This window comes from Rhinatrema bivittatum, chromosome 12, assembly GCF_901001135.1.
Source record: "Rhinatrema bivittatum chromosome 12, aRhiBiv1.1, whole genome shotgun sequence".
In the NCBI taxonomy this organism is placed as follows: domain Eukaryota; kingdom Metazoa; phylum Chordata; class Amphibia; order Gymnophiona; family Rhinatrematidae; genus Rhinatrema; species Rhinatrema bivittatum.
This window is the reverse complement of record NC_042626.1, coordinates 22,151,216-22,175,210: the sequence shown is the minus strand read 5'-3', so window position 1 is coordinate 22,175,210 and position 23,995 is coordinate 22,151,216. Positions and strand designations below refer to the sequence as shown.

General features: G+C 49.3%; 1 protein-coding gene across 18 annotated transcripts in view; it reads left to right on the top strand.

Annotated features, from left to right (window-relative positions):
* The first annotated feature begins 8,164 nt into the window (after window positions 1–8,164).
* Window positions 8,165–23,995, top strand: part of PHLDB1 (pleckstrin homology like domain family B member 1) — a 103,893-nt gene continuing 88,062 nt past the window's right edge. For 3 of the 18 annotated variants that reach the window (XM_029574269.1, XM_029574268.1, XM_029574263.1), the window contains exons 1-2: window positions 8,172–8,621; window positions 22,540–22,647. In XM_029574269.1, coding sequence (XP_029430129.1) covers window positions 22,588–22,647 — 60 coding nt within the window. In that variant the 5' untranslated portion in view covers window positions 8,172–8,621; window positions 22,540–22,587. Of the gene's footprint in view, window positions 8,622–22,539; window positions 22,648–23,995 lie in introns of all 18 variants that reach the window. The other 15 variants (XM_029574283.1, XM_029574264.1, XM_029574271.1 and 12 more) reach the window with 12 other exon arrangements.

Genomic DNA, 23,995 nt, shown 5'->3' with positions numbered 1-23,995 from the left:
GGCCTGCGGCCTTGCCTCCGGCGCTGTCTCCTCAGCGGGACCCGGCGGGGGGGGGTCCCTCGGGGGACCCGGGGTCCCCGGGGAGCCCAGCGGAGGCTGATTCGGGGTCCAGCTCTTTTTCAGAGGACTTTGCGCTTTTGCTGCGCAAAGTCCTGAAATGCAGGAAAAGCAAGGGCAAGCGCGGCCGGAGGGAGTCCCGCAGGGCTCCGCCGCTGAAGAAGTCCAACAGTGGGGCCCCGAGGGCTTCCAGGGGGAAACGTCCTCCGCGTGGCGTCCCACAGGAGGCGGACCTGGATTCCTCCACGGGGGCAGACACTGATGCCTCTGAAGAGCCACAAAAAGGGACCGATGACGTGGCAGGGGACGGATCCGCTCCAGCTGCAGCAGGAAAGGCGTCACAGGCAGCGGAGGGCGACGATCCCAAGGTGGTACGACTATTCCGTAGGGAAGAATTGCCACCTCTAATTCCAGCCATTCTCCAGGAACTGGGAATAGACCCCCCTCCTCCGGCGGTGGTTCGGCAAGAAGCGAACATGGATCCGGTCCTGTTGGGCCTCACGGGTCCGGCAGTGGCTTTTCCGTTCCATTTTTCTTCGACGGACATCATGTTCCGGGAATGGGACACGCCGGAGTTAGGTTTGAAGGTCAGCAAGGCCATGGACAAGCTTTACCCTCTCCCGGAGGATGCGCTGGACCTTCTCAAGTTCCCCAAGGTGGATTCAGCGGTTTCGGCGGTAACCAAGAGATCTACTATTCCAGTTACGGGAGCGACAGCCCTTCGGGATCTTCAGGACAGGAAGCTGGAAGTACAGCTTAAGAAGATTTTTGAGGTTTCAGCGCTAGGAATTCGGGCCGCCATGTGTACGAATTTCGCTTTGAGAGCTAGCTTGCGCTGGGCTCAGGTCCTCCAAGCCAATGCGGATCTTTCGGCGGAGGAGGCAGCACAAGCGGATAAGTTGGAAGCGGCAATAGCATATGGTGCAGATGCACTCCACGATCTACTGCGCACTTCGTCTAGATCCCTGGTGGCGGCTGTCTCGGCGCGCCGCCTCCTGTGGCTCCGCAACTGGGCGGCGGATGGCTCTTCTAAGGCTCACCTCGGGGCGCTGCCTTTCAAGGGTAAGTTACTGTTTGGCAAGGAATTAGATGATTTAATGGCTTCCCTGGGGGGAAAATAGGGCTTTCAGGTTGCCTGAAGATAGATCCAGGTCGCGGTCTTCCTTTGCATCCAGGTCCCGTTTTCGGGGGCCCAGGAAGGCGCGCCCTCAAAGGTCGTCGGGGCAATCATACAGGTCTTCCTCCTCCCGTACCCCACAGTGGCGGCAGCAGCAGCAGCATCAGCAGTCCTTTCGTGGGAGGCGCTATGGTAGACCAGGAGGTGCCCTGGCCATCATGGCGCCCAAATCTTCACAATGAAAGGAGGTCGGCCCTTCTCCCGCCGCAGCCTCAGCACGCCGTTCCCAACGTCGGGGCGCGGTTGCTGTCGTTCTACGAGAGATGGGCCGGAATAACGTCGGACCAGTGGGTCCTCACCGTGATAAGACACGGCTACGCGTTAGATTTTGCTCGCACTCCAGTGGACAAGTTCCTTGTGTCACCCTGCAAGGCTCCCGAGAAGAAGGCAGCGGTGCTAGACACCATCCGCCGCCTAGAGGACTTGGGAGCCATCTCCCCCGTTCCGGTCGGCCAGCACGGCGAAGGCCGTTACTCCATTTACTTCATCGTACCAAAGAAGGACGGCACGTTCCGACCAATTCTGGATCTCAAAGGGGTGAACCGATGCCTTCGCGTTCCTCGCTTCAAAATGGAGACGATCCGGTCAGTCATCGCCGCGGTCCGGCCAGGCGAGTTCCTGGCCTCCCTGGACCTCACGGAGGCGTATCTTCACATAGGCATTCAGCCGTCGTTCCAACGCTTCCTCAGATTCTGCATTCTGGGCCGGCATTACCAGTTTCGGGCGCTCCCGTTTGGGCTCGCAACGGCCCCTCGTACATTCACGAAGGTGATGGTCGTGGTGGCGGCGCAACTGCGCCGAGAAGGTCTTCTGGTCCATCCTTATCTGGACGATTGGTTGATTCGGGCGAAGTCCGAGGATCAGTGTCGGATGGCGGTGGCCAGGGTCCTCCATCTGTTGCAGTCCCTGGGATGGGTGGTCAACTTCAGCAAGAGTCATCTGACACCCACGCAGTCCTTGGAATATCTGGGAGCTCTTTTCGACACGAAGCAGGGCAAGGTGTTTCTGTCGCTCGAAAGGAGGGGCAAACTGCTCACTCAGGTGCACCGCTTGTTGTCTCTTCGCCAGCCGCGGGTGTGCGACTACCTTACGGTCCTGGGGTCTATGGCTTCCACGCTGGCGCTGGTTCCCTGGGCGTTCGCTCATCTGCGACCCTTACAGTCATCCTTGCTTTCCCGCTGGAAGCCGGTCTCGGAGGACTTCCATTTACCGCTTCCTCTACTGGGACACGCGAGGTCCAGCCTGCGGTGGTGGCTGGATCCAAGTCATCTTTCCGCCGGAGTCTCTCTCCTGGTGCCCAGTTGGACAGTGGTGACCACGGATGCCAGCCTCTCCGGTTGGGGAGCGGTCTGCCTAGGGAGCTCAGTTCAAGGCCTGTGGTCAGTGTCGCAAGCCCAGTGGTCTATCAATCGCCTAGAGACCAGGGCGGTCCGTCTGGCTCTGCAGGCTTTTCTACCATTGCTGCGGGGAAAGGCAGTCCGAGTGTTGTCGGACAATGCGACCACCGTGGCATACATCAACCGGCAGGGGGGGACACGGAGCCCCCAGGTGGCAGAAGAAGCTCAGCGCTTGATGGCCTGGTCGGAGCTACATCTCAGCAACCTCGCAGCGTCTCACATAGCGGGAGTCGACAACGTGCAGGCGGACTATCTCAGCCGTCATCGTCTGGATCCCGGAGAGTGGGAGCTGGGGGACGAAGCATTTCTTCTCATTTGCGAAACGTGGGGGGTGCCCCACATGGATCTGATGGCCACGTGGCACAACGCGAAGGCCCCGCGCTTTTACAGTCGACGTCGAGAGCGGGGGGCAGAAGGCGTCGATGCGTTGGTGCTTCCCTGGCCTACGGATGTGCTGCTCTACGTGTTTCCCCCGTGGCCGATAATCGGCAAGATTCTACGGCGCATAGAGTTGCATCCGGCCAACGTGATCTTGGTGGCACCGGAGTGGCCTCGCCGGCCGTGGTTCGCAGACCTCGTACAACTGGCAGTAGCGGCACCCCTTCGGTTCCAGGGAATGGCGGCCCTACTCCATCAGGGCCCCGTCTGTTTGGAGGATCCGGATCACTTCTGTCTCGCGGCATGGCTTTTGAGAGGAATCGTCTGAAGAGAAAAGGTTATTCAGATGCGGTGGTGGCCACACTGCTGCGTTCCAGGAAGCAGTCGACGTCTTTGGCTTACGTCCGTGTCTGGGTAGTCTTTGAAGACTGGTGCGTGCAGCGCGGGGTGGTCCCCACTTCGGCTTCCGTCTCTGATGTTCTGGCGTTCCTCCAGGCGGGTCTGGCCAAAGGTCTGGCGTGCAGTTCCCTACGGGTCCAAGTGGCGGCGCTTGGGTGTTTGCGAGGTAAGTCTCTGGCGCTTCACCCGGATATTGCTCGTTTCCTTCGGGGTGCTAAGCACCTTCGCCCCCCGTTACGTCTTCCTTGTCCGGCTTGGAACCTCAATTGGGTTCTTTCCGCTCTATGCACGGCGCCGTTTGAGCCCTTGAAACGCGCAACTCTTAAGGATCTCACTTTAAAGACGGCATTCTTGGTGGCGATTGCCTCGGCACGGCGGGTTTCCGAGTTACAGGCCCTGTCTTGTAGGGAACCTTTCTTGCGTATCTCCGATTCGGGGGTTTCCTTACGGACGGTTCCTTCCTTTCTTCCGAAAGTGGTCTCGTCGTTTCATGTGAATCAATCGGTGGAGTTGCCTGCTTTTGCGTGCGGAGGCTCCTCTGTTACAGAAGAGAGGGAGTTACGAAAGCTTGACGTGCGGAGATCCCTTCTCCGATATCTGGAGGTCACTAATCCGTTTCGGGTCACAGATCATCTGTTTGTCCTCTTCTCTGGACCAAAGAAAGGAGCTGCAGCGTCCCGCACAACGATCGCTCGTTGGCTCAAGGAGGCCATTGGGTCAGCGTACTTGGTGAAGGGAAAACCTCTTCCTGTGGGGCTGCGGGCTCACTCGACTCGATCTCAGGCAGCGTCCTGGGCGGAAGCTTCTCAGGTGTCGCCTCAAGAGATTTGTAGGGCGGCCACCTGGAAGTCGTTGCATACTTTTATCCGGCATTACCGGCTGGATGTCCGGGCTACCGATTCTGGGGGTTTTGGAGAGAGGGTTCTCCGAGCGGGACTCTCTGCTTCCCACCCTCAGTAGGTTGCTCTGGTACATCCCAGGTGTCCTGGACTGATCCTGGTACGTACAGGGAAAGGAAAATTAGTTTCTTACCTGATAATTTTCGTTCCTGTAGTACCAAGGATCAGTCCAGGATCCCGCCCGCAGTGCTGCGCTGAAGTAACGGAGAGTCCGCTCTGTGTTGTTTGATTTGCTCTGTTTCGCTTGTTCGCTCTCTCGGTTGGAGAGCCCGGTTCCAGAAGGGGTGTTTCTTCCCCGTTAGTTAGCGGTATCTAGTTTTGTTCACTTCTCTGGTTGTGTTCTACTTTGACATTCCGTAAGACTGAGGGGCTGTGACTGGCACAGGGGCATATATGGCTCCGCCCACAAGTTTTAGTCTGTCTCCATCTACTGGTGCGGAGTCACAACCCAGGTGTCCTGGACTGATCCTTGGTACTACAGGAACGAAAATTATCAGGTAAGAAACTAATTTTCCTTTTGTTTGTTTATTTGTATTTACATGTAATTATTTTCCACCACTTCTATGGCATGGGTTCAGTTCAGATTACAATCAATCAAACCTTCATAAATCGTAAAACAGCACAACATCCTTGGTCGTCTTAGCTTCCAGTTCCAGACATCTGGAACATCAGTTCATTGCTATGTTCTGTAAACTCTGATTGGGCAGTTTCTTCCATGTGAATCTCACCCACCTACTCTCCCGTTCTGGGAACAGTGAGCAGTTTTAGAAACCAGCTGCTGTGCAGTTTCTGCTTTTGTGTTTCTGGCTCCTGCTGCAGAAATAAAGGCTTGCGTTTTATATGCTCCAGATGTTAATTGTTGTTCTTGATGGCTGTGGGAATTTTCTGTTTGTTGGAGGCTGGAGCTTAATGTTTCGTTAATATTCCCTCTCACTACAATCTTCCTTATGTTCTGTCTGCAAATGATGATGAACTATAGTGGTTTGCTTGAGAGTAGATGATTGTGGTGATTTCAGCTTAGCGTTAGTGAACTGAAAGACACTATCTTCTGTGCCCTGGGGGGGTGATGACGGTTTGTTAGATATATTGCCTTGTGGGGTGAGTTTGTAACTTTTCCTAGGGCTTTGGGGGAGATGGGGTGCTGTGTTTGACTGCTGTAGCACTGAATTTTTTGGGGGTTTGGGGAACAAGGTTGATGTGATTTGTTCCCAGGATTCTGATAAGGGATGCTGTGTATGACTACGCCGTAGATGCTTCTGCCAGGTCTCGGGGTGTGGTAGAGCTGTATATAACTGCTTTTCTGGTTGCTACTGAGACTCCAGCTGTGGTGATATATAATGCTGTTTATAACTACTTCTGGGTCTCTGGCTTCCGTGTGTTGGATATTTTCAAGCCTGAAAGCCATCCTGCTTGCACCAGATGTGCTCTCTAGACACAGGATCTGCCTGCTGAGAAGTTACCATGCCAGGTTCAGCTGGGGCTTCTCTATTCCTATCCAGCTATTTCTGATAAATGTTTTCTATATTTGATTTTGATTGGTTTGTGAATTATATTTTCTAGAATGTTATGTAATACACTTTTTAATTTAAGAACCAATGAAGTATTAGCAAGTATCTGTCACCAATAAGGAAGGCATTATAGCACAGATGCAATATCCTGTGCAGCCCTATCGGTGAAATTAAATGAAACAAGGTTGACTAATAATATACAGACCCCCTAACATCATCTTTCAGGATAGTCAATATCCTCAATCTAATCCCACTTCTAGCCACCTACTTTAAATCTTCTCTGTCATGACCTTGCTGTTTTAGCTGAAAAGCTCTTATTATATTGATGTTTGTCTTGTCTGAATCTAGGGATCATCTCTTATGTGTCTCAATATACATCTGTTCTGCACTATACCATTGATAATCGTGGACAATTTGTCACATTGTTTTATTTTCATTGTTTTGACATTTTGGGTGGGATCTAATTAAAAATATTAATAAACATGTGTGTGTATGGCTTGGAGTAGGAGAGCAGCTATTGAAGCTCTTAAATTTGGATACTCCTGCTCTTCATTCCACGTGGAGACCTGGAGAATTTGCTCTGTCTATGGCTGGCCATCATAGAGGGGGGGGGGGTCACACACTGGATTGGATGGCATATTTCTTTATTTCCCTGGTTAACAGTTTATATAATCCTGTCCGTGTATGCAGTGGGAATACAACAGGCTGGAAAATACCACCGGCAGATTAGCATCTGCCTCTGTTGTTGACTGCACCCTCGTGGTGAGGCAGTACACCTGCCATGCTGCATTCTCCTTCTCTTTAAAAGTTTACCATCATTAAAGCAAATCTAGTCTGACTTTGCCTGCTGGGTGAGCCCTGCAAGTAGGGTTCCCTGCCACTCTTCTATCTACCTTCTCCTTTTATCACCTATATTTTTTTTCTGTCAGTTCTCATTCCTTCCCATAACCTTCATCCTGTTGAAATTGGAGAGCAACCTAGCAGGCCAAGTTGAGAAGATCAGAGACCAGAAGCTGTTCTATGCTGATTATGCCTGGGGCTAGTAGCGCTGATAGTGAGTTTAAATGTTTTCTCTGTCAACTTAGGCGTTCTTTCAAAGCTGCCTTGCTGTAGTTTGATTCTTGGCTCAGCCTATTCTTTTTTTTTTCCCTTCTAGCATTGTTTCTTATTAAAGTCATCAACAGTAAGTAATGGAATCAGGGAGGTGAAGGAGTTTGTGGGAGAAAGTTGCTGTGGAACACAAAAGCCTTCCATATGCTGTTGGGCTGAGACAGGAAATAGGAAAATTTTCACATCAGTTGCATGATGTGGAGTAAATTATTCCATTAATGGAAGTTTAGTAGTATGGTTGCTATGCTCGTCCACTTGGATACCTAAAAATAAAGGGCAGCAATTTTAATGAGGCCAAATGTACGTGCTACCAAAAAAAACAAATGCTCAGAAAGAAACCAAGGCAGTGTGGCTATGGAGACAGTCACACCCAGGGAGTGGGATGGTGTGATTACTGCAATGTGATGGCTTTTTCTTTTAATATTGTGCATATGTTAGCAACTGTACATACATGTCACCCTATATATGGCTGCTTTGAAAATTATCCCAGCAACATTAGCCGAATCAAATGCAGTGGGTGTTAGGAAAGGTAGAACATCTCCAGGCACAAAAGCCATCCCGAAGTAGTAGTAGAGGTATTTATTGATTCACCATAATTATCAGGCAGATATATCTTGCATGCCTTTTGCAACTGCATGCAGGGAGATATGTTTGTTTCAATATTGTTGAAGATCGTTTTTGATCTGCTCTGTCCCTCCCAATGCATCCAGTGCAATACACGGCCTGGCGGGGGAACTCATGATGATTCTACTATGAACTGTTTAATTGCTGCAACAGGCAAGATATGTCTGCTTGATAATGATGTGGAGTAAATAAATACAGCTACTGCTCCTTCAGGACGGGTTTTGTGCGTGGAGCTGCTCTACCTTTCCTAACAGGCTTGTCTTAGCAGTTTTACCAAAAGATTGTACTTATACTTTTTAAAATAACAGTCGTTGGAGGGCCCTGGACTTCCTCCTGCTGGTGAAGTGCTACTTTTAGTGGTAGAAATCCCTTTGCAAATTACAAAAAAAAAAAAACCCATAACGTTGGCTGAGTGGGTCAGATGAAAAGTTCGTCAAGCCCGGTGTCCTGTTCAGCAGTGCCCAGGCAGGATCCCAAACGCTAAATCGATTCCATCCTGCTTAGCACAAGAATAAGCAGTAGCTTTCCCCAAGTCCCCCTTACTAATTGCTGATGGAGATTAATTATGATAAGGGAAAAACTTTTAAATGTACAACTTCCTAACTTCATTGCACATCCCCCGAGTCTTTGCACTTTTAGCAAGGGCCCCCAGCAGCTGCGCTCTGGCAGGGGCTGCTGCAGCACCCGCGCCCCTGCAGGTCCCCTGTCCCGACCTGCTCTTCCCTGTCTCCCTCTGCAAAGGTTCTTTCCGCTCCCTGGCCGATCCGCCGCCCCTGCAGCCTGTGGATGAAGAGCCCCCTTGTTCGCCCGTCCCTGTGGAGTCTCCGGGGAAGGGGAGGGTGGCGTCCGGCTCCGCCTGCGCCCCGGCTGCGGGGGCGGACCCAAAACCTCGCCCGGGTCGGAGCGAGATGAGCTTCAGTGCGAGCAGGAGCCTTCCCGCTCTGCACCCTGGGAGCCGCCGTCCGCCGAAACATCCGAAAGCGAGGAGCGGTATCTAAACGGCGATTGCCCGAGCTGCTGAGATCCGCCCCAATCTCCAGGTGGATGGTGCCCTCCGGGAGTGCTGCTAAAGGTAAACTGCCCTCGTGTCGTCTCGGAAGGGGTGACGGGTGGGGAGCCAGCCTCTGAAGAACGGCCCTATGTGCATGTACTCCCCTCCTAGATAATAATACATGATCGCAGGGTATTAAAATCCAGTTGTCACTAAAAACAATACAGCTGTAGAAATCCAGACTGCAGGGCTCCTGCCAGTCTCCCAGCTTCCCCAGAATCAGGACTGGGGCAGGAGCTTCCCTCGGGGAGCAGGGACTGAGTGAAATGATACCCTGAGACCTCTCTCTTCCCCCCCACCGATCTTTCCAGCTGTAGCCCTGATGCTATAACGTTGCCTTGCTTTCCGCTTTCCTAGCCCCCACCCTTCTCCTCCTATGGGCTTGCTGAACGAGTTATTCCGATCTCGTGCCACAAAAGGGGCTACTGCTGTTGGTTTCATGTGGCCAAGCCGAGTCCCTGTCCTGTTCCCTCTCCTGGGATCACCCACCCCCTGCATTCACAGTACTTAGCTAGTTAAACTAAAAGGTCCATGAATCCAGATGTGTTGCGATTGCTTAACAGCTCTCTGCATGCTGATCCAGGGGAAGGGGAAAAACTCTGCATCTGTAGCCAATTCTTCAACAGTAAAAACAAAAAAACTTTCTGAACTCCAAATAGATTCAGATTCTATGAGCAGATGAACTATCCTGTGTTTTCATGCCAAGTAGCAATATTTTCACGATGAGAAACTCTTAAGACTATTTAGAAAAACCTTGTGAGCTGGTGTTGGAGGTCACCCCAGGACTGTTGTCAGGCTAAATGTCACCCAGGGTGATTAAGGAGGAGGGGTGCCCTTGGATGTTGCTGCTGATTTGGGGGGGGGGGGGGGTCCACTGTTCTTTCTAAGGAGTGGGTTGCTGCAAGCAAAAATCTTTGGTTTAATTACCCTGTAAGCAGTACTTTCCTTGATGCAAAAAGCCTATCAATATTACGCTTACACCAACCCAATCTGTTGAGACAACTTTGGAGTAGCGCACACACTAACCCACGTGCATATTCACTCTCATACTCTTTCACATGCATATGTGCTCTTTCTTAAAAACACACACTCTTACTCTTATTCCTTTCATTCACTCCCCAGACTCACAAGCACTCTCACTCAATTCTCCTCCTCTTCCACACAATCTCAGTAACTACAAACCCTTCACTGCCAAACACTTTGAGAAGTAACACAAATCTCTCAAGACTCAAACAGCAACAGCCTGCAAATGCAAATATTATACCGTGCCCTAGAACACTAATACATCACCTACAGGGGTTAACTGAACAAAGCCCTACAGAAAAACTACATGCCAGCAGAAATACTGCACTTCAGTTACTCATGCAGAACACAGTCAGACCCTTAATACAGAATAAGGGATTACAAATTAGAAACAGAAATATGCAGACAAAAATAAAATCAAAAGCCCTAGAAACCAGACACTGAACAGTGGAATATTGAAGAGACAAAATACAAATAGGTAATGCACATTCCCAAAAATGACATATGCCAATCACTAAAAATTCCAAATATTTTTTTTTTTTACCTTTGTTGTCTGATCTTATTTTTCTAATCTGCTGGTCCCAGGCTTTTCTTTTCCCTCCACATTTCTTCTCTGACTTTTTTTTCTCCACCTGTCTTCTTCCCTTCCTCCACACACTAGCAGTCATACACACACATAGGCTCTCAAACCCCACCTCCACACTCTCACCCACACACAGGTAGTCACACATACACTCACCCACCTACTCACTCCCATTCACACACAAGTTCTTATACAGCCTCTCTCACACACACAGCCTGGCTCTCATACCCAGGCACTCATCCTCACCCACACACCTTGGGGGTACACCTCTGATGACACAGCCAGCCAGACCCCTTTTGATGATGTGGCCCAGCAGGAGCTCACTTTTCTATCCCTGTAGTGATAGTGCAGTGGCCCAGACATTCTTCTGTTTTGCCTGCTCCTTCTGACAGCTCTGGTTACCCTACCTTTCACTCAAAATGACTTACCCATAAGATTTCTTGCCCCTTATGCTGACAGAGATTGTTTTTGCTTGCCATAAATAAGGGGAGACAAACGTTGCAGGGGCCTGATTTTACTGAAGTGTTTTTCTCCCATTCTGTGTCAGTGAGGGGGGAAAAAAAGTTTAGTACATCAGGCCCAGAATTATGTAAGTACATTTTGACTTTTAGCAGTGGAGAAGGGATTCTTTCAGGTGGGGTTATATTGTACAGAAGCCAAATGGGGAAAGACACTGCTGCATGGAAAACAACCAATCTCACATAATGTATATGCCCCTGAACTGCATCTTTAGCCTCTGTCCTGTTTATGAAGTCACAATCTCCAACTGTAATGCCACAAGCAAATGCTCTGAGCCCTCTTCTAAAGCACAAGTTTCCTTTACTTATCCCTCCCTGGCTCAGTTCATGAACAAGTGAGCAGTATAAAATATCTGGAAGCCTTTTCAGTAAAGATTGGTCTTCTCAGAATGGGTAAAAGTCCATTCTTTATAAATGCCATGTTGGGTCAGAATAATGGTTTACTGAGCCCAACATCCTGTCTCCTAACACGTGACTGGTCCCAATTACGTGGAAGTACCTGGAATATCATAGTGGGGAGATCCATTTTCTGTTGCTAACTTACAGAAATCAGAGGTGGCAATTCCCTGGGCTTCCTGGCTAATAATTGGTAAAGGACCTATCCTTCAGAAAGTTTTCCAATCCTTTTTCAGAACCCAGCCATGTTCCTAGCCTTACCTACGCCCTCTAGCCACAACCGCCACAGCTTAATTGTGAACTGACTGAATCAAATACTTTTTTTGTTGTTGTTGTGGTTTAAATCTGTTACCTGTTAATTTTATGGAGGGTTCCCTAGTTGCAGTACTTTTTGAAGTGTAAGTAACCATTCTCTATTGACTTGTTCCACTCCACTCTTGATTTTAGACACCTCTATCACATCCCTTCTCAGTCATTGCTTCTCCAAGCTGAACCTCCCTGGTCTGTTCAGCCTTTCTTCCATTAGGGCTAGATTCTCTCAGAATATTCTAATGCTTCCCGGAGGTGCTGGTGCGGAGCTGTCCCTCCCCTCCCAGGTGTTTGCAGTTCAGAGAAGGACTGGATTTGTAGCTTATTGCAGAAACAGACAATGCTCTGTCCAGGTCTCGCTCTGCTCTGAAGGAAAGATTTTTGGCAGAATTCTTCACATTTGTAACATTTTTCTGATTTAATCTTGCCAGCAATGGAAGAAAAAAAAAAGTCTTGCCTTGAGCTGTCGCCCTAGACATTCCCGCTTACGTGCGCGCGCACGGCCATTCACGCAGCCTCGCGGGCACGCACGCTCTTACGCACGCTGCTGCCAGGCGTCTTTGAAGTGTGCACTTTCTGACTCATTTTTAGAGGTGCACGCCCTCTAGTTTGTCGCTGAAAATAATCCTGCGTAGTGTGCGCCCTAAAAACGTCTGATTGTGGCACCTGCTGCTTGTGCGGGTGACTGATTTGGTGGGGATTGGGGATAAAGTAAACATACAGCATTTGAAAATGAAATGCGGGGGCGCTGTTTTCCTCCCCCCCCCATACCTAAACACTCCGTTATCCGGGAATGCCATTTTTTAACCCGAGTAAAGTACACATGCTATAGAAATCCACGTATGCTGGTAGCCACAGAGGGGTGGGGGTTGCATTCGGAGCTAGGCCAATATGCCCAGGTAAATAGCTCTGAAAATGGTGCTACTGATGTAGAATTTCCTGACTACTGAATCAGTGGGGCGTCTTCCCCTCCAACCCATTGCACCTCACCTCAGGGCCAGGCACTTAAGGCATGTCAATATGTTGCAGGAAACTCAAAACTGCCTATATAGACACTTTCCCTATACTTCAGTTCTACGTTTTGGATCTAAGCACTGTATCCTGGAAAGGCAATTAGTGAAGCTTGCTGAGCTGTGGTGGCCCCTTCATTGCTGGGCTGTTCTATTTCTGTGCATCTTGCCTGGGTCACAGGAGATGTGGTCGGGCTTTGGTTTACTGGGGATGAAAAGGAAGAAAGTGATGGTTTGAAGTGGTGGGAGGAGGGAGAGGCAGAGATCTGGGCATGGAAGAGAGAGTTTTGGATAGGGAGTCTTGGCAAGAGACTTGTTTTAAGTTCCACATTTCTCAGAAATTTAGTGACTGAAGCTAGAAACAGGCTGACAGGGATGCCCTCCCTAGCTGCAGGCAGTGCACTGTACATTGGGGATTCTACATCTGGACACTGTATTGCAACCCACATTTTACTTATAAGAACTTTCATCTGGGTTGGGTGGGATTGTCTGCTCTGCTAAGAAGATCCTGGGAATTTGTATGTGGGTATATACGGACTAGAGCAGGCTCTGCCTGGTCACCTAGCAGGTAATTATTAGCCTGACAATAGTAAGGAAGGAATGTAGGATCTTCTGGAAGCAGGGAGATCTGCTTGGCTTTGAACATAAGACCCAAGATGAGACAGACAGCATCTGCTTCTTGTCAGAGCTGCTTCCTGACATTCTCCGACGTGTTGTCATTCTATGGTCTGGTGCAGAAAACTCCACTGCAACCACAAAAAAATAAAATCCAGGGGTTGAGGAGCAGACTCGGAGCGACACACGGCTGCTGAGGCCACGGGATTTGTATAAAGGAATTTGGAAGTCAGACTTTGTTCTGCTTTGCTGACCTCCCACTGTTTGTCTTTTTATTTATTTTTTTCATTGTCTGTCAGTTTATCCATCCCTCAACTTTTTGTGAAAGTCATACCTGAAGAAGGCAGCCGGGTGGTCTCTAAAGCTCACATGGGGCAACTTGCTTGGATAATTCTTATCTTGATCCAATAGAAAGTATCAAAGCCAGCCAAGAATGCAGAAGAAGTGGCACATTTCCCACATTTATTAACTCCCAGCAGGTAGTCTCCAGATGTGAGGAGCGAGTACCTTTGCCCCTACTCTACCAGTGTTATGCTCCCCCTAATCGCTTTATGGGTGTCTGTGCTCTGGTGCTGCTCTGTGTGATGAGTTTCTGTTCTCTGATCCCTTCACGCTAGAGGAAGGCTACTGACTCCTTAAATGTCATCAGCCCGGAGGAGAAAAGGGAAGAAGAATACACAGATGTACTGTATATATATGCGCACAACTACAGAAACGGTGAAACAGGGAGAAAAACTGCCAAGCCCCCCTTACATATTATACCTTGCCAACTACAGACAAAAACTCTTTGGTACAATGCAAGTATTAGGAAGTGCACTCATAGTAAATTTGAGAGACTGATATCATACTCAACATTACTGTTATGGTATGCACAAAACAATCCCAATTGGAGATACCAGTCTGAGAGAAACATACAACTTTTCATACAAAATGAAACCAACATAGAAAAACATACACATACAAAGTCAGATACATTTCCTCTTGTGGGGCAGGTGCGGGCAGTGGCAAACATTGTGGATAAGGAGTTCTGTATTGTGATTGTCATGACATCCTGCAAACATTTCTGGCCAGGAAAGTAAGGTCAGGTGTGTGTGTGTGTGGGGGGGGGGGGCCATTGTGCTCTGTGGGTTTTATAGCACCTTGAGCTAGTGGGAGAGGGGCATAAGTTGATGAAATAGATCTCCGGAGATCGCCTTTGCATATGAAAAAGGTTACAGTCCAGGTTGGCAGAGCTCAGCTTGGGTATTCCTCAGGGAGTGTTTGGTTGAGATTTTTTTTTTTTTTATCACTATCCAATATCCGATCTTCATGATTAGGGGATAGTTGGGCTGATTCTAAGCTTCCAATCTGTTCTAGCCTGCTGGCTAGGCTCCAGTGATTCAGATGCCTGCCTCTGGGGAGCAATCAGCACAGGCATTTCAGGCCAGAGAAGCGATGCCCTAGAGAGGCAGCAGTGACTGGGTGCAGAGGAGTAAATGCAGGAACTCTTGCAGATCTCTACATTGTGAAGTCCCACCACCTACTGCTTGGGGAGGGGAGGGGAGGCTGAGTTTTTACAAAGCAGAAAAGTTCCCATTTTAGGTATAAAAGGAGAATTTGTAGGTGAGAAGTTTAATTGGACTAACTTTTCTCAATTCCCTTTATCAGGTCAGTGCAGTATGAGCTAGGGATGAGGATGTCTGATTATACAAATAAACTGTAGGTTGGATTAGAGTTGTAAAGAGAAAGGATGGGGAGTGGAGTGGATTTGTGTTCAGAGAGGGGAAAGAAAGTTGAGGGGGGCAAAACAAATACAGCAACCACAAACTTTGTTTGCATATAAATAAACAGTAAATTGGATATTGGTGGGGGAAACACTGCAGTAGGGGGAAGGATATTTTTTAAATTGATCCTATGTTTGTGGCTGGTCTTCTATCTCTGTTTAGGTATTGTCTTTGTGTGTTGCAGGTACATTTGTGTTGTTTTATGACTTGTGTACTATTTTTGGTCCATGTACTGTAAGTTTCCTTTTACTTTTATATATTGTAATATTTACATTTTGTAAACCACCTTGGGCATTTTTTTTATGGGAAGGTAACCAATAAGTCAAAACAAATAAACAGGTGAGTGTAGAAAGGGCATCACCAAGTTCTGGGCTCACCTGCCACTTTTTTTTTGAACTGTGTAACTGTTTCACAAAACCACTACCTGCTAGAGTACTCGCTACAAGCGCTGAGCCTGGAGGAGAGATCCTGACACAATGGAGTTTTATCTGAGGGCTGGAGGATATTAAAGGGATTCTATTTGGGGAATGAGGATAGTAATGGGGTTTTATTTGGGGGAGGGGATTAGTAATAGGGCTTTATCTGGGGGGGGGGGGGAGGAGATTGTAAAGGAGTTTTACTGGTGGGAGATGGGGTTAGTAATGGGGTTTTATCCAGGAGCGAGTGCCCATAAACTTGTTTCTGGTCGTTGTTGCTATTTAGTGGTAGCACTGGCTGACCTCTGGCATTTCAGCACTACATGGCTTTTCCCTGCTGAAACAAATGATGCATTTTCTGGCTGCCAGGGAGAATAATGGCAGCCTTGTGCCTGGTGGAGAGGTGGGGCACCCTCAGGGCAGGATGCCTACGGGTGGGAGGGGGTGCAGGCCTTTCACGTTCCCAGCGTTCTATGAACAGGCTCCTTGTCAGAAGACATCGGGCTCTTTCTCCTGCTTGGGATGGTGCGGTATCTCTCCAGCTTGTCGGAGCAGTCCCTTGGAATTCCAGACACATCTCACTTCTGCAGCCAGCTGAAGGCAGAAGGAGCCCTTGGAGCCGGTTCTGGCTTTTCGTCACCCAGCTCCAAGTGTCTGGTACTTACGGGCTTGCATTTTGGAGAATATGAAGGCAGGGAAGTTTAAAACTCGGACTGGCTGAAGGTATCCTGGATGGACATATTGGGGCTGCTGCGATGAGGACCCTGGATGCTGAGGATCAGTATCAGGAAGAGCGTCCTGTCCTGAGAGAAACGCCTTAGCCCCACAAACACTGCATCTCTAATAATGGGATCATCGTTTTCTTCACTTGTCGTTAATCTGGTATTGGGCTGCTTTTCCTTATTTCCATAAAACAAAGTAGCAGCACCTTGTGATACCTGTCGTGTACATGGGTAATATGAATGGCAAGCATGTGATACGAAACTGCTGGTACAGTTGCTCTGTATTTGGAGGAAAAAGCCTATAATTCAGGGTTTGGGGGGTTTTTTTGTTTGTTTGTTTGTTCTTTTAAAGGATCACTTGATTGATCTGCTCTATCCTGTGAAAAAAATCCATCCAGTCCAATGTACGATGTCCCTAAGAGATGCCAAGAGAAATGGGGTGTCTGCCCCAGGCTCTGGGTTTGGAATCTACTTAATATCCATAGACAGGCTGAGGTGGAGGGGTTGAGCGGCTGTACTGGTGCTGGAGCAGGGCTGCCCATCCAGTCTCACTCATAAATCAGCCAGCGCCCCCCCCACCCAAGTCCCCCGAGCTATTAGTGATCTCATCGCTCCCAAACCACAGAAAATCTGCAGGGGCCGGTCTTGAGCCCAGCAGCCAGTGAACACAGGGACTGAGCTGCTGCACGTTGAGAGGCTAGGAGGACCCCCCCCAGGGCCAGCAGCTGCATGCCGGCTCACAGTCCTTGCGCTTATCGGCTTCTAGGCCTGAACTGGGCCCAGCAGCTTTCCTGCACTGAGGGACAGAGAGAGAGTGGAGGTGGGGAAGGGGGTCTCTTGTTAAAAAAAAGCAAGCGGATTCCCCGCAATCATATCGCCGGTTTACAGGTCCTGCGGCCACTGGCATCCCTTAATTAACGTTGGCCAGGCTGGTCACATACTGGAAGGTATGTCACCTTATCCTGAAGAAAACCGTGCCCTTTTCAAAGCTCATGTGCACAGCAACTCATTTTGAATAATTTTTTATGCTGGTGCAGTAAAAGGTGTTACCAGCAATGAAGGATTCAGCTTAGCCCTTCCTCTCCCTTGGACTCCCTTCCCCCCTCCTTTCCTGAGCCTGTCCTATAGGAAGTGAGTCTTAGGCTATTTTAGCATCCTAGGATTGAAATGATTTAAGCCAAGCCAAGGATTTCCACCCCAAGCCCCCCCCCCCCCCTTTCCTGGCAATCAGCTCAGCCCCCTGTGACTGCTTCTGCTCGCACCCCTGGGGAAGGTGTGGGGTGGGCAGGGTGAGAGAAGCTTGTGCTGCCACAGCAGTCAGAGAGGTAGGAGTGAGATCAGCATTAGCAGCAAAGAAGGGCAGTTCCTAGCCCAGGAATCCTTGCAGATTGATGGTTTTCTTTTCTCTCTGGAGTTAGGACACTTTTCACCACCTCCTTCAAAGGTATTTTCTGGCTTCCTGGGGAGTTGTTTGAATGGGATGATCCTCCTATGCGGGGCTGTGTCCTACTCTGCGTGACCCCCTAGTGGCAAGGTGACCCTGAGCATGGGGAGACGAGGTAAGGTGGCGGCTGACAGCATGGGAGGTGGCGGCTGATGTAGCCCCGTGGCCATGGAGAACTGGGAAGACAGAAGTTGATGTGTTCCCCAAGGCCATAGACAAGAGCGGAGGCGGTGGTTGACCTAGCCCAAAGGCCATATGGGAGAGCACAAGAGAGGGGCTAGAAGGTGAAGCGGGGTGGAAGGGAGAAAGAGGAAGGAGGAATGATGGCAGGCTGTGCAGAGTGAAGGATTTAGCCGAGAGATCAGAGAGGATGGCTCAGTACCATCCCAGGGCAGAGTAGACAGAGACTTGCTAGACCAGCAGCTGCAGCTGAAAACCACTGCTAGACCCCAGAGGTGGGAGAGGAGCACTCTGGATCCCACGAGAGCACCTTGTCCCCCCCCCTGTACCCCTTAGGCAGTGAAAGGAACTCCAGTGGTAGCCAGCCCAGTGCACCTACTCCTGAGAGACAGAGCACAGAATAAACTGACCAAACTGATGCCTTGGACATAGAGAGGAACTAAGCACCATCTCTGGAGGTACAAACCGGGCGTGGGTGAAGAAATGGGCAGGGATAGAGTGCAAGGGGCCAGTGGGTTGGAGGTCTAGGCACCTGGATTATATCTACATTACCTCCAAACCATGGTATGAAATAAGCTGTCCCTTTGGACACACACACGCAGAGCTATGGCATGACTGGGAGAGGTTCTATCTTTTTCTCTATATATGGAATAGATTGGGAGGGCAGGGCTTGATTACTTTCGGTGCCAGTGGACCAAAATCCAGTCTCGATAAAGGACTTATGCAGAGTTCTATATTTTCTGATCACAGTTGGGAAAGATGTTATTCTTTGCAAATCATTTTTTATTTCTTTTTTTTTTTTAATGTGCTCAGAGAGGATTCCTACTTTCTATGAAACTCTAATTTGTTGGGAAGCAAATCCTATACTCCTGTGTATTTTGGACCAACCCAAGAAGATTTGCACTCATACCCCAGGTTACTCTATAGCCTGAGACCACTAGAGGGCACTACCCTCCATCCATGAAGTGACAACCATTAGCCATTCTCAGGGTCAGAAGAGTCATCAGTCTGTAAAGCAATCATTCACAGTCAGAGAGGCTCTGGAGCCAGGATCAGCCCTGGCTCACCCCATGCAATACATAAATAACCATTTTCCAGGCTCTTTCCACATTATCCATGTAGATTAACACGGCAACATTCAGAGTATTCTGGCTCTTTCCAGAAAGCTCCAGGTTAGTGTATTTTTGTAAAAGGTATAAACCTGTTCCTTTTTAACCGTAGCAGCTGAAGCTGCATATCATAACATTCATATGTATGGAATGCATGTCATGGGTTGTACATGCACAGGCATACATGAATGTTGTGGGCTGAACATGGCAGGCTGTAGGGGTGTATGTTAGATTTACATGTCAGATGTACATTCAAGGGCAGGTGGATAACTTGTTTTTCCCACATTCATTGTTTCTGTGATTCATTATTTTATATATATATATATATATATATATATATATATATATATATATAAATCATTTTTAACATTTTTATACAGAACTGTAAAACCCATCACCACACCAAAATATGTGTGTGTGCCTCAGATGAGGCCAGACCTCCATGTGTGTGCGCAATGCATGTGTGTGTGAGTGCATGCATGTGTGTGTGCAGCTCTCCCTTGCATACAGGCCAATACAGTACAGTGCGCACTGTTAACCCGCATTTGGATGCGCGTTTTTGACGCGCTAGCTTTACCCCTTATTCAGTAAGGGGTAATAGCTCGTCGAAAACGCGCGTCCAACCTCCCCCAAGACTAATAGCACCCGCAACATGCAAATGCATGTTGATGGCCCTATTAGTCATTCCCGCGCGATATAGAAAGTAAAATGTGCAGCGAAGCCGCACATTTTACGTTCAGAAATTAGCGCCTACCCAAAGATAGACGCTAATTTCTGCCAGCACCCTCTCACTTAATATCATGGCAATATTAAGTCGGAGGTCCCAAAAGTTAAAAAGTCAAAAAGTAAAAAATTTGAAATGGGCCCGCGGCTCGCGGGTTGAAAACCAGACGCTCAATTTTGCCGGCGTCCGGTTTCCTAACCCGTGGCTGTCAGCGGGTTTGAGAACTGACGCCGGCAGAATTGAGCATCGGCTGTCAAACCCGCTGACAGCTGCCGCTCCTGTCCAAAAAAGAGGCGCTAGGGACGCGCTAGTGTCCCTAGCGCCTCTTTTTACCGCGGGCCCTAATTTGCATAGGCCACCCTCCTGAATCGCGCGCCCAGGAGAGTGGCCTGTGCGTGCGCCCAGAAAGCGGGCACTCGCCCGCTCTCCCGCAACTTTTTCTGTATCGGCCCGATAGTGAGATGCTGATAGTAATTGTAGGGTCTGGCAATGCAGCAGCAGCCAAGCTCCCTGCCTGTAATTAGTAGGTAATGACAGAGGAGAAATGAGGCTGGGGTAGGAGCCCTGCCATCTCAAGACCCGAATGCTGCTGCTTCATCATGAACAGAAAAGGTCTGCAATGCTCTCTTCCCAGAGGGCGACAAGATTGCCCAGGGGTACATTCTTGGCTGCACCAGGAGCTTGTCTTCTGCATATTGACACTGCTGCTTCCCCTCCTGGAAGGAACACGGTAGTGTTCAGATGAAATCCTGGCCAGGTCTTCAGTGAGACCTTTGTTGCCAGGACAGCCAGAGTGATCCATCACCTTAAGCAGAAGAGACAGGAAGGCTAGTGGGGGTTGATGTTTTTCTGTAATTGAGCAAGCAAGAAGAATAAAGTGCTGTGCTTGGAATCCAAGCAATCAGCTGCTTGTAAATGTGAAATCTGTATAAATGGGGACACAACAAGCATTGTGGGAAATTGAAATGATCATCATGTCCCATGTACACAACTGTGTAGTGTTTGCGCAGGAAGGACACATCACCTCCAGCACTTCAGCACCTCGCCAAGCACGATTAGTGATTGTAGCCCCCACCCAGGTACACCCATCACAGTGGGGGACTGCAGGATGACCCTAGCACTGCCAGGGCTGGACTTCAGGAAGTATTTAGTTTCAGTGAAACTTTGTCCTTCCTGCCTGAGCAATCAAAGTCTGTGCTGTCTGGGTTTTTGCCTAGCTTGGCATGTGAACACCAGCATACATGGCTTCTGTGTAGCTGGTGCGTTCGCATTGCATGGTCAGTTGGAGCTTGGGCACGAGCCACAAACTCTCCGTGTAGCCTGCAGGGCTGTATGGTTGAGGGGGCCATGTGCACCAGTCACTCTGCCTCTGTGGTTAGTGGGGACTGTGTCTACTGGTTACATGATCTCTGTGCTTAGGGGACTGTGCAGTGAAGTTGTGCCATCTCTGTGGCCAGGTTGGGACTGTGTGTTTTTGGTGGTTAGGGCGACTATATCTCTTGTTGGATAGACAACTGTGTGTCGTGCTGGTCTCTGTGTGGTTCCAGGGCTTTGGTTTCCGCACTCTTCTACAGAAATAATGTACACCTATCTTTTGCTTTGGCACCCGCATGTTTACTCAGATCAAACAATCTTTTCTTTACGTAGGGAGAGCTCTTGAGGCCAGGTGAGGTTGTGTCTGTCTGGTAGTGGACTTTGGCCTCTGTTGATGTCCTAGCCAGGTACTGCTTACAGGGCTGGTGCAAGAGTGGCGCTCTGCGTGAACCTGTGGTCGTGCACCCCCTCCCCCAACCTACCTATTGATGTCAGCTCCAGCAGAGTGCTCCTTCCTTCTGGCAGCGGTGGCTCCAGCACTGTGCTCCCTTCTTTGGCATTATTGACTCTGGCATAGTATCTCTCCGGGCCATGCACTGGCTGGATTTTGCTCCCCCCCCCCCCCCAAAAAAAATAATTTTGGTGCCCTAGGTGCCTAATGGAAGCACCAGCTCTGAATGCATGGTCTCATCCTGCTGCCAGCAAAGCGAAGATCTCATTCAGTCCAATTACCAGAAAGGGGAATTTCTTACCGGACACCACCTGCTCTCTGTATAATCTGCTCAATCAGCTTGTGTTCCCCCCTCCAACCTGCAGTGCCCAATGCTATTCCAGTACCAAGTCCCACATACTGCTCTGCCAATGCACCTCACTCCTGCCCTGCACCTCTCCCTGCTATCCCATTACTGAGAGACACATAACCGGCTCTGCCAATGCACCTCACTCCTCACTGCCAATGCACCTCACTCCTGCCTTGCACCTCTCCCTGCTATTCCATTTCTGAGAGACACATAACCAGCTCTGCCAATGCACCTCACTCCTGCCCTGCATCTCTCCCTGCCCAGCTCTGCCAATGCACCTCACTCCTGCCCCGCACCTCTCCCTGCTATTCCATTATTGAGAGACACATAACCAGCTCTGCCAATGCATCTCACTCCTGCCCCGCACCTCTCCCTGCTATTCCATTTCTGAGAGACACATAACCAGCTCTGCCAATGCACCTCTCTCCTGCCCTGCATCTCTCCCTGCCCGGCTCTGCCAATGCACCTCACTCCTGCCCCGCACCTCTCCCCTGCTATTCCATTTCTGAGAGACACATAACCACTAAACAGCTCTGCCAATGCACCTCACTCCTGCCCTGCAGCATGATCTGTTCTTCCTTTTTGGTGTCTTCCCTGACAGGGACCGCCAATGACTTGGTTATTGAAAGTATTACAGGGCTGGAGGGTGGCTGGATTCTGTGACCCTGAATGGGGCGAACCGTTGAATACTGATTTCCCATATGATGATGGGAGATGCCGCAGCACGTGATGAACGTGGGAAACGTGGAGCCAGGGAAAACTGTTCCCATAGGGGTGGAAAGATGCCGGGAGGAAGCATAGGACCCGCACACACCCTGCAGTTCTCAGCATTTCTGTAACAATTAGAAAAGCAGACATTACATTACCGAAACACTCCATGTTGTCTTACAGAGCAACTATCATTCATATTCTATAAGGAGAGTTAAAGGTAGCTTGTGAGGCTGGAGAAGAAGGGGCCCCCGTATCTGATGTTATTGTGCAGGTCTATAACTTTGCCTTCTTCTTTCCATCAGGATCTCGCTGGCACGTGAAGGATCCGAGGAGCAGTGAATGACATCAGCATGGAGACTCTGAAAAGGAGCATGGCCAGCCCAGCCCGAAAGACACATACAGTTATCCAGGTCAGCTCTTATTGATGGGATTAAGGAAGGCCCGCACCCTGGTTCTGCTCAGCCTGTATGGTGTTGCTGGTCAGGAACGCAGAATATTGGTACTCGGCAGCAGAGCTGCTGGTTGAAGAGCTGACTTTGCGTGGAAGGAATGGAGATGGGAAAATATACTGTGAGAAAGAAAAAGTGGTTTCTAGCTTTCACAGTGATGAGGGAGACATGAGGGCAATATGCAGGCATAAGACATCTGGCTGACAGGCCGATACAGAAAAACGTGCAGGAGAGCGGGCGAGCGCACAGGCCACTCTCCTGGGCGCGCGATTCATGGGGGTGGCCTATGCAAATTAGGGCCCGCGGTAAAAGGAGGCACTGGGGACACTAGCGCGTCCCTAGTGCCTCCTTTTTGACAGGAGCGGCGGCTGTCAGCGGGTTTGATAGCCGTCGCTCAATTTTGCCAGCGTCGGTTCTCAAACCCGCTGACAGCCACGGGTTCGGAAAACGGACGCCGGCATAATTGAGAGTCCGTCTTCCGACTTGCGGGCTGCAGGCCAGTTTTTTAAAATTTTTTTTTAAAATTTTTACTTTTTTGTTAAACTTTTGGGGCCTCCGACTTAATATCGCTATGATATTAAGTCAGAGGGTGTACAGAAAAGCAGAAATAACTGCCCCGGTGCCAACTGCCCGGTGCCAACTGCCCCGGTGCCAGCAGAAATTAACGCCTGCCTTTAGGCAGGCGTTAATTTCTGAAAGTAAAATGTGCGGCTTGGCTGCACATTTTACTTTCTGTATCATGCGGGAATAACTAATAGGGCCGTCTACATGCATTAGCATGTTGCGGGCGCTATTAGTTTCGGGGGAGTTGGATGCGTGTTTTCGAGTTAGCCAGATAAACGTATCTGGCTAACTTTATACAGGGATGGAACAGCTCCCCTATGAGGAAAGGCTGAAGAGGTTAGGGCTGTTCAGCTTGGAGAAGAGATGGCTGAGGGGGGAATATGATAGAGGTCTTTAAGATCATGAGAGGTCTTGAACGAGTAGATGTGAATCGGTTATTTACACTTTCGAATAATAGAAGGACTAGGGGGCATTCCATGAAGTTAGCAAGTAGCACATTTAAGACTAATCGGAGAAAATTCTTTTTCACTCAATGCACAATAAAGCTCTGGAATTTGTTGCCAGAGGATGTGGTTAGTGCAGTTAGTGTAGCTGGGTTCAAAAAAGGTTTAGATAACTTCTTGGAGGAGAAGTCCATTAATGGCTATTAATCAATTATACTTAGGGAATAGCCACTGCTATTAATTGCATCAGTAGCATGGGTTCTTCTTAGTGTTTGGGTAATTGCCAGGTTCTTGTGGCCTGG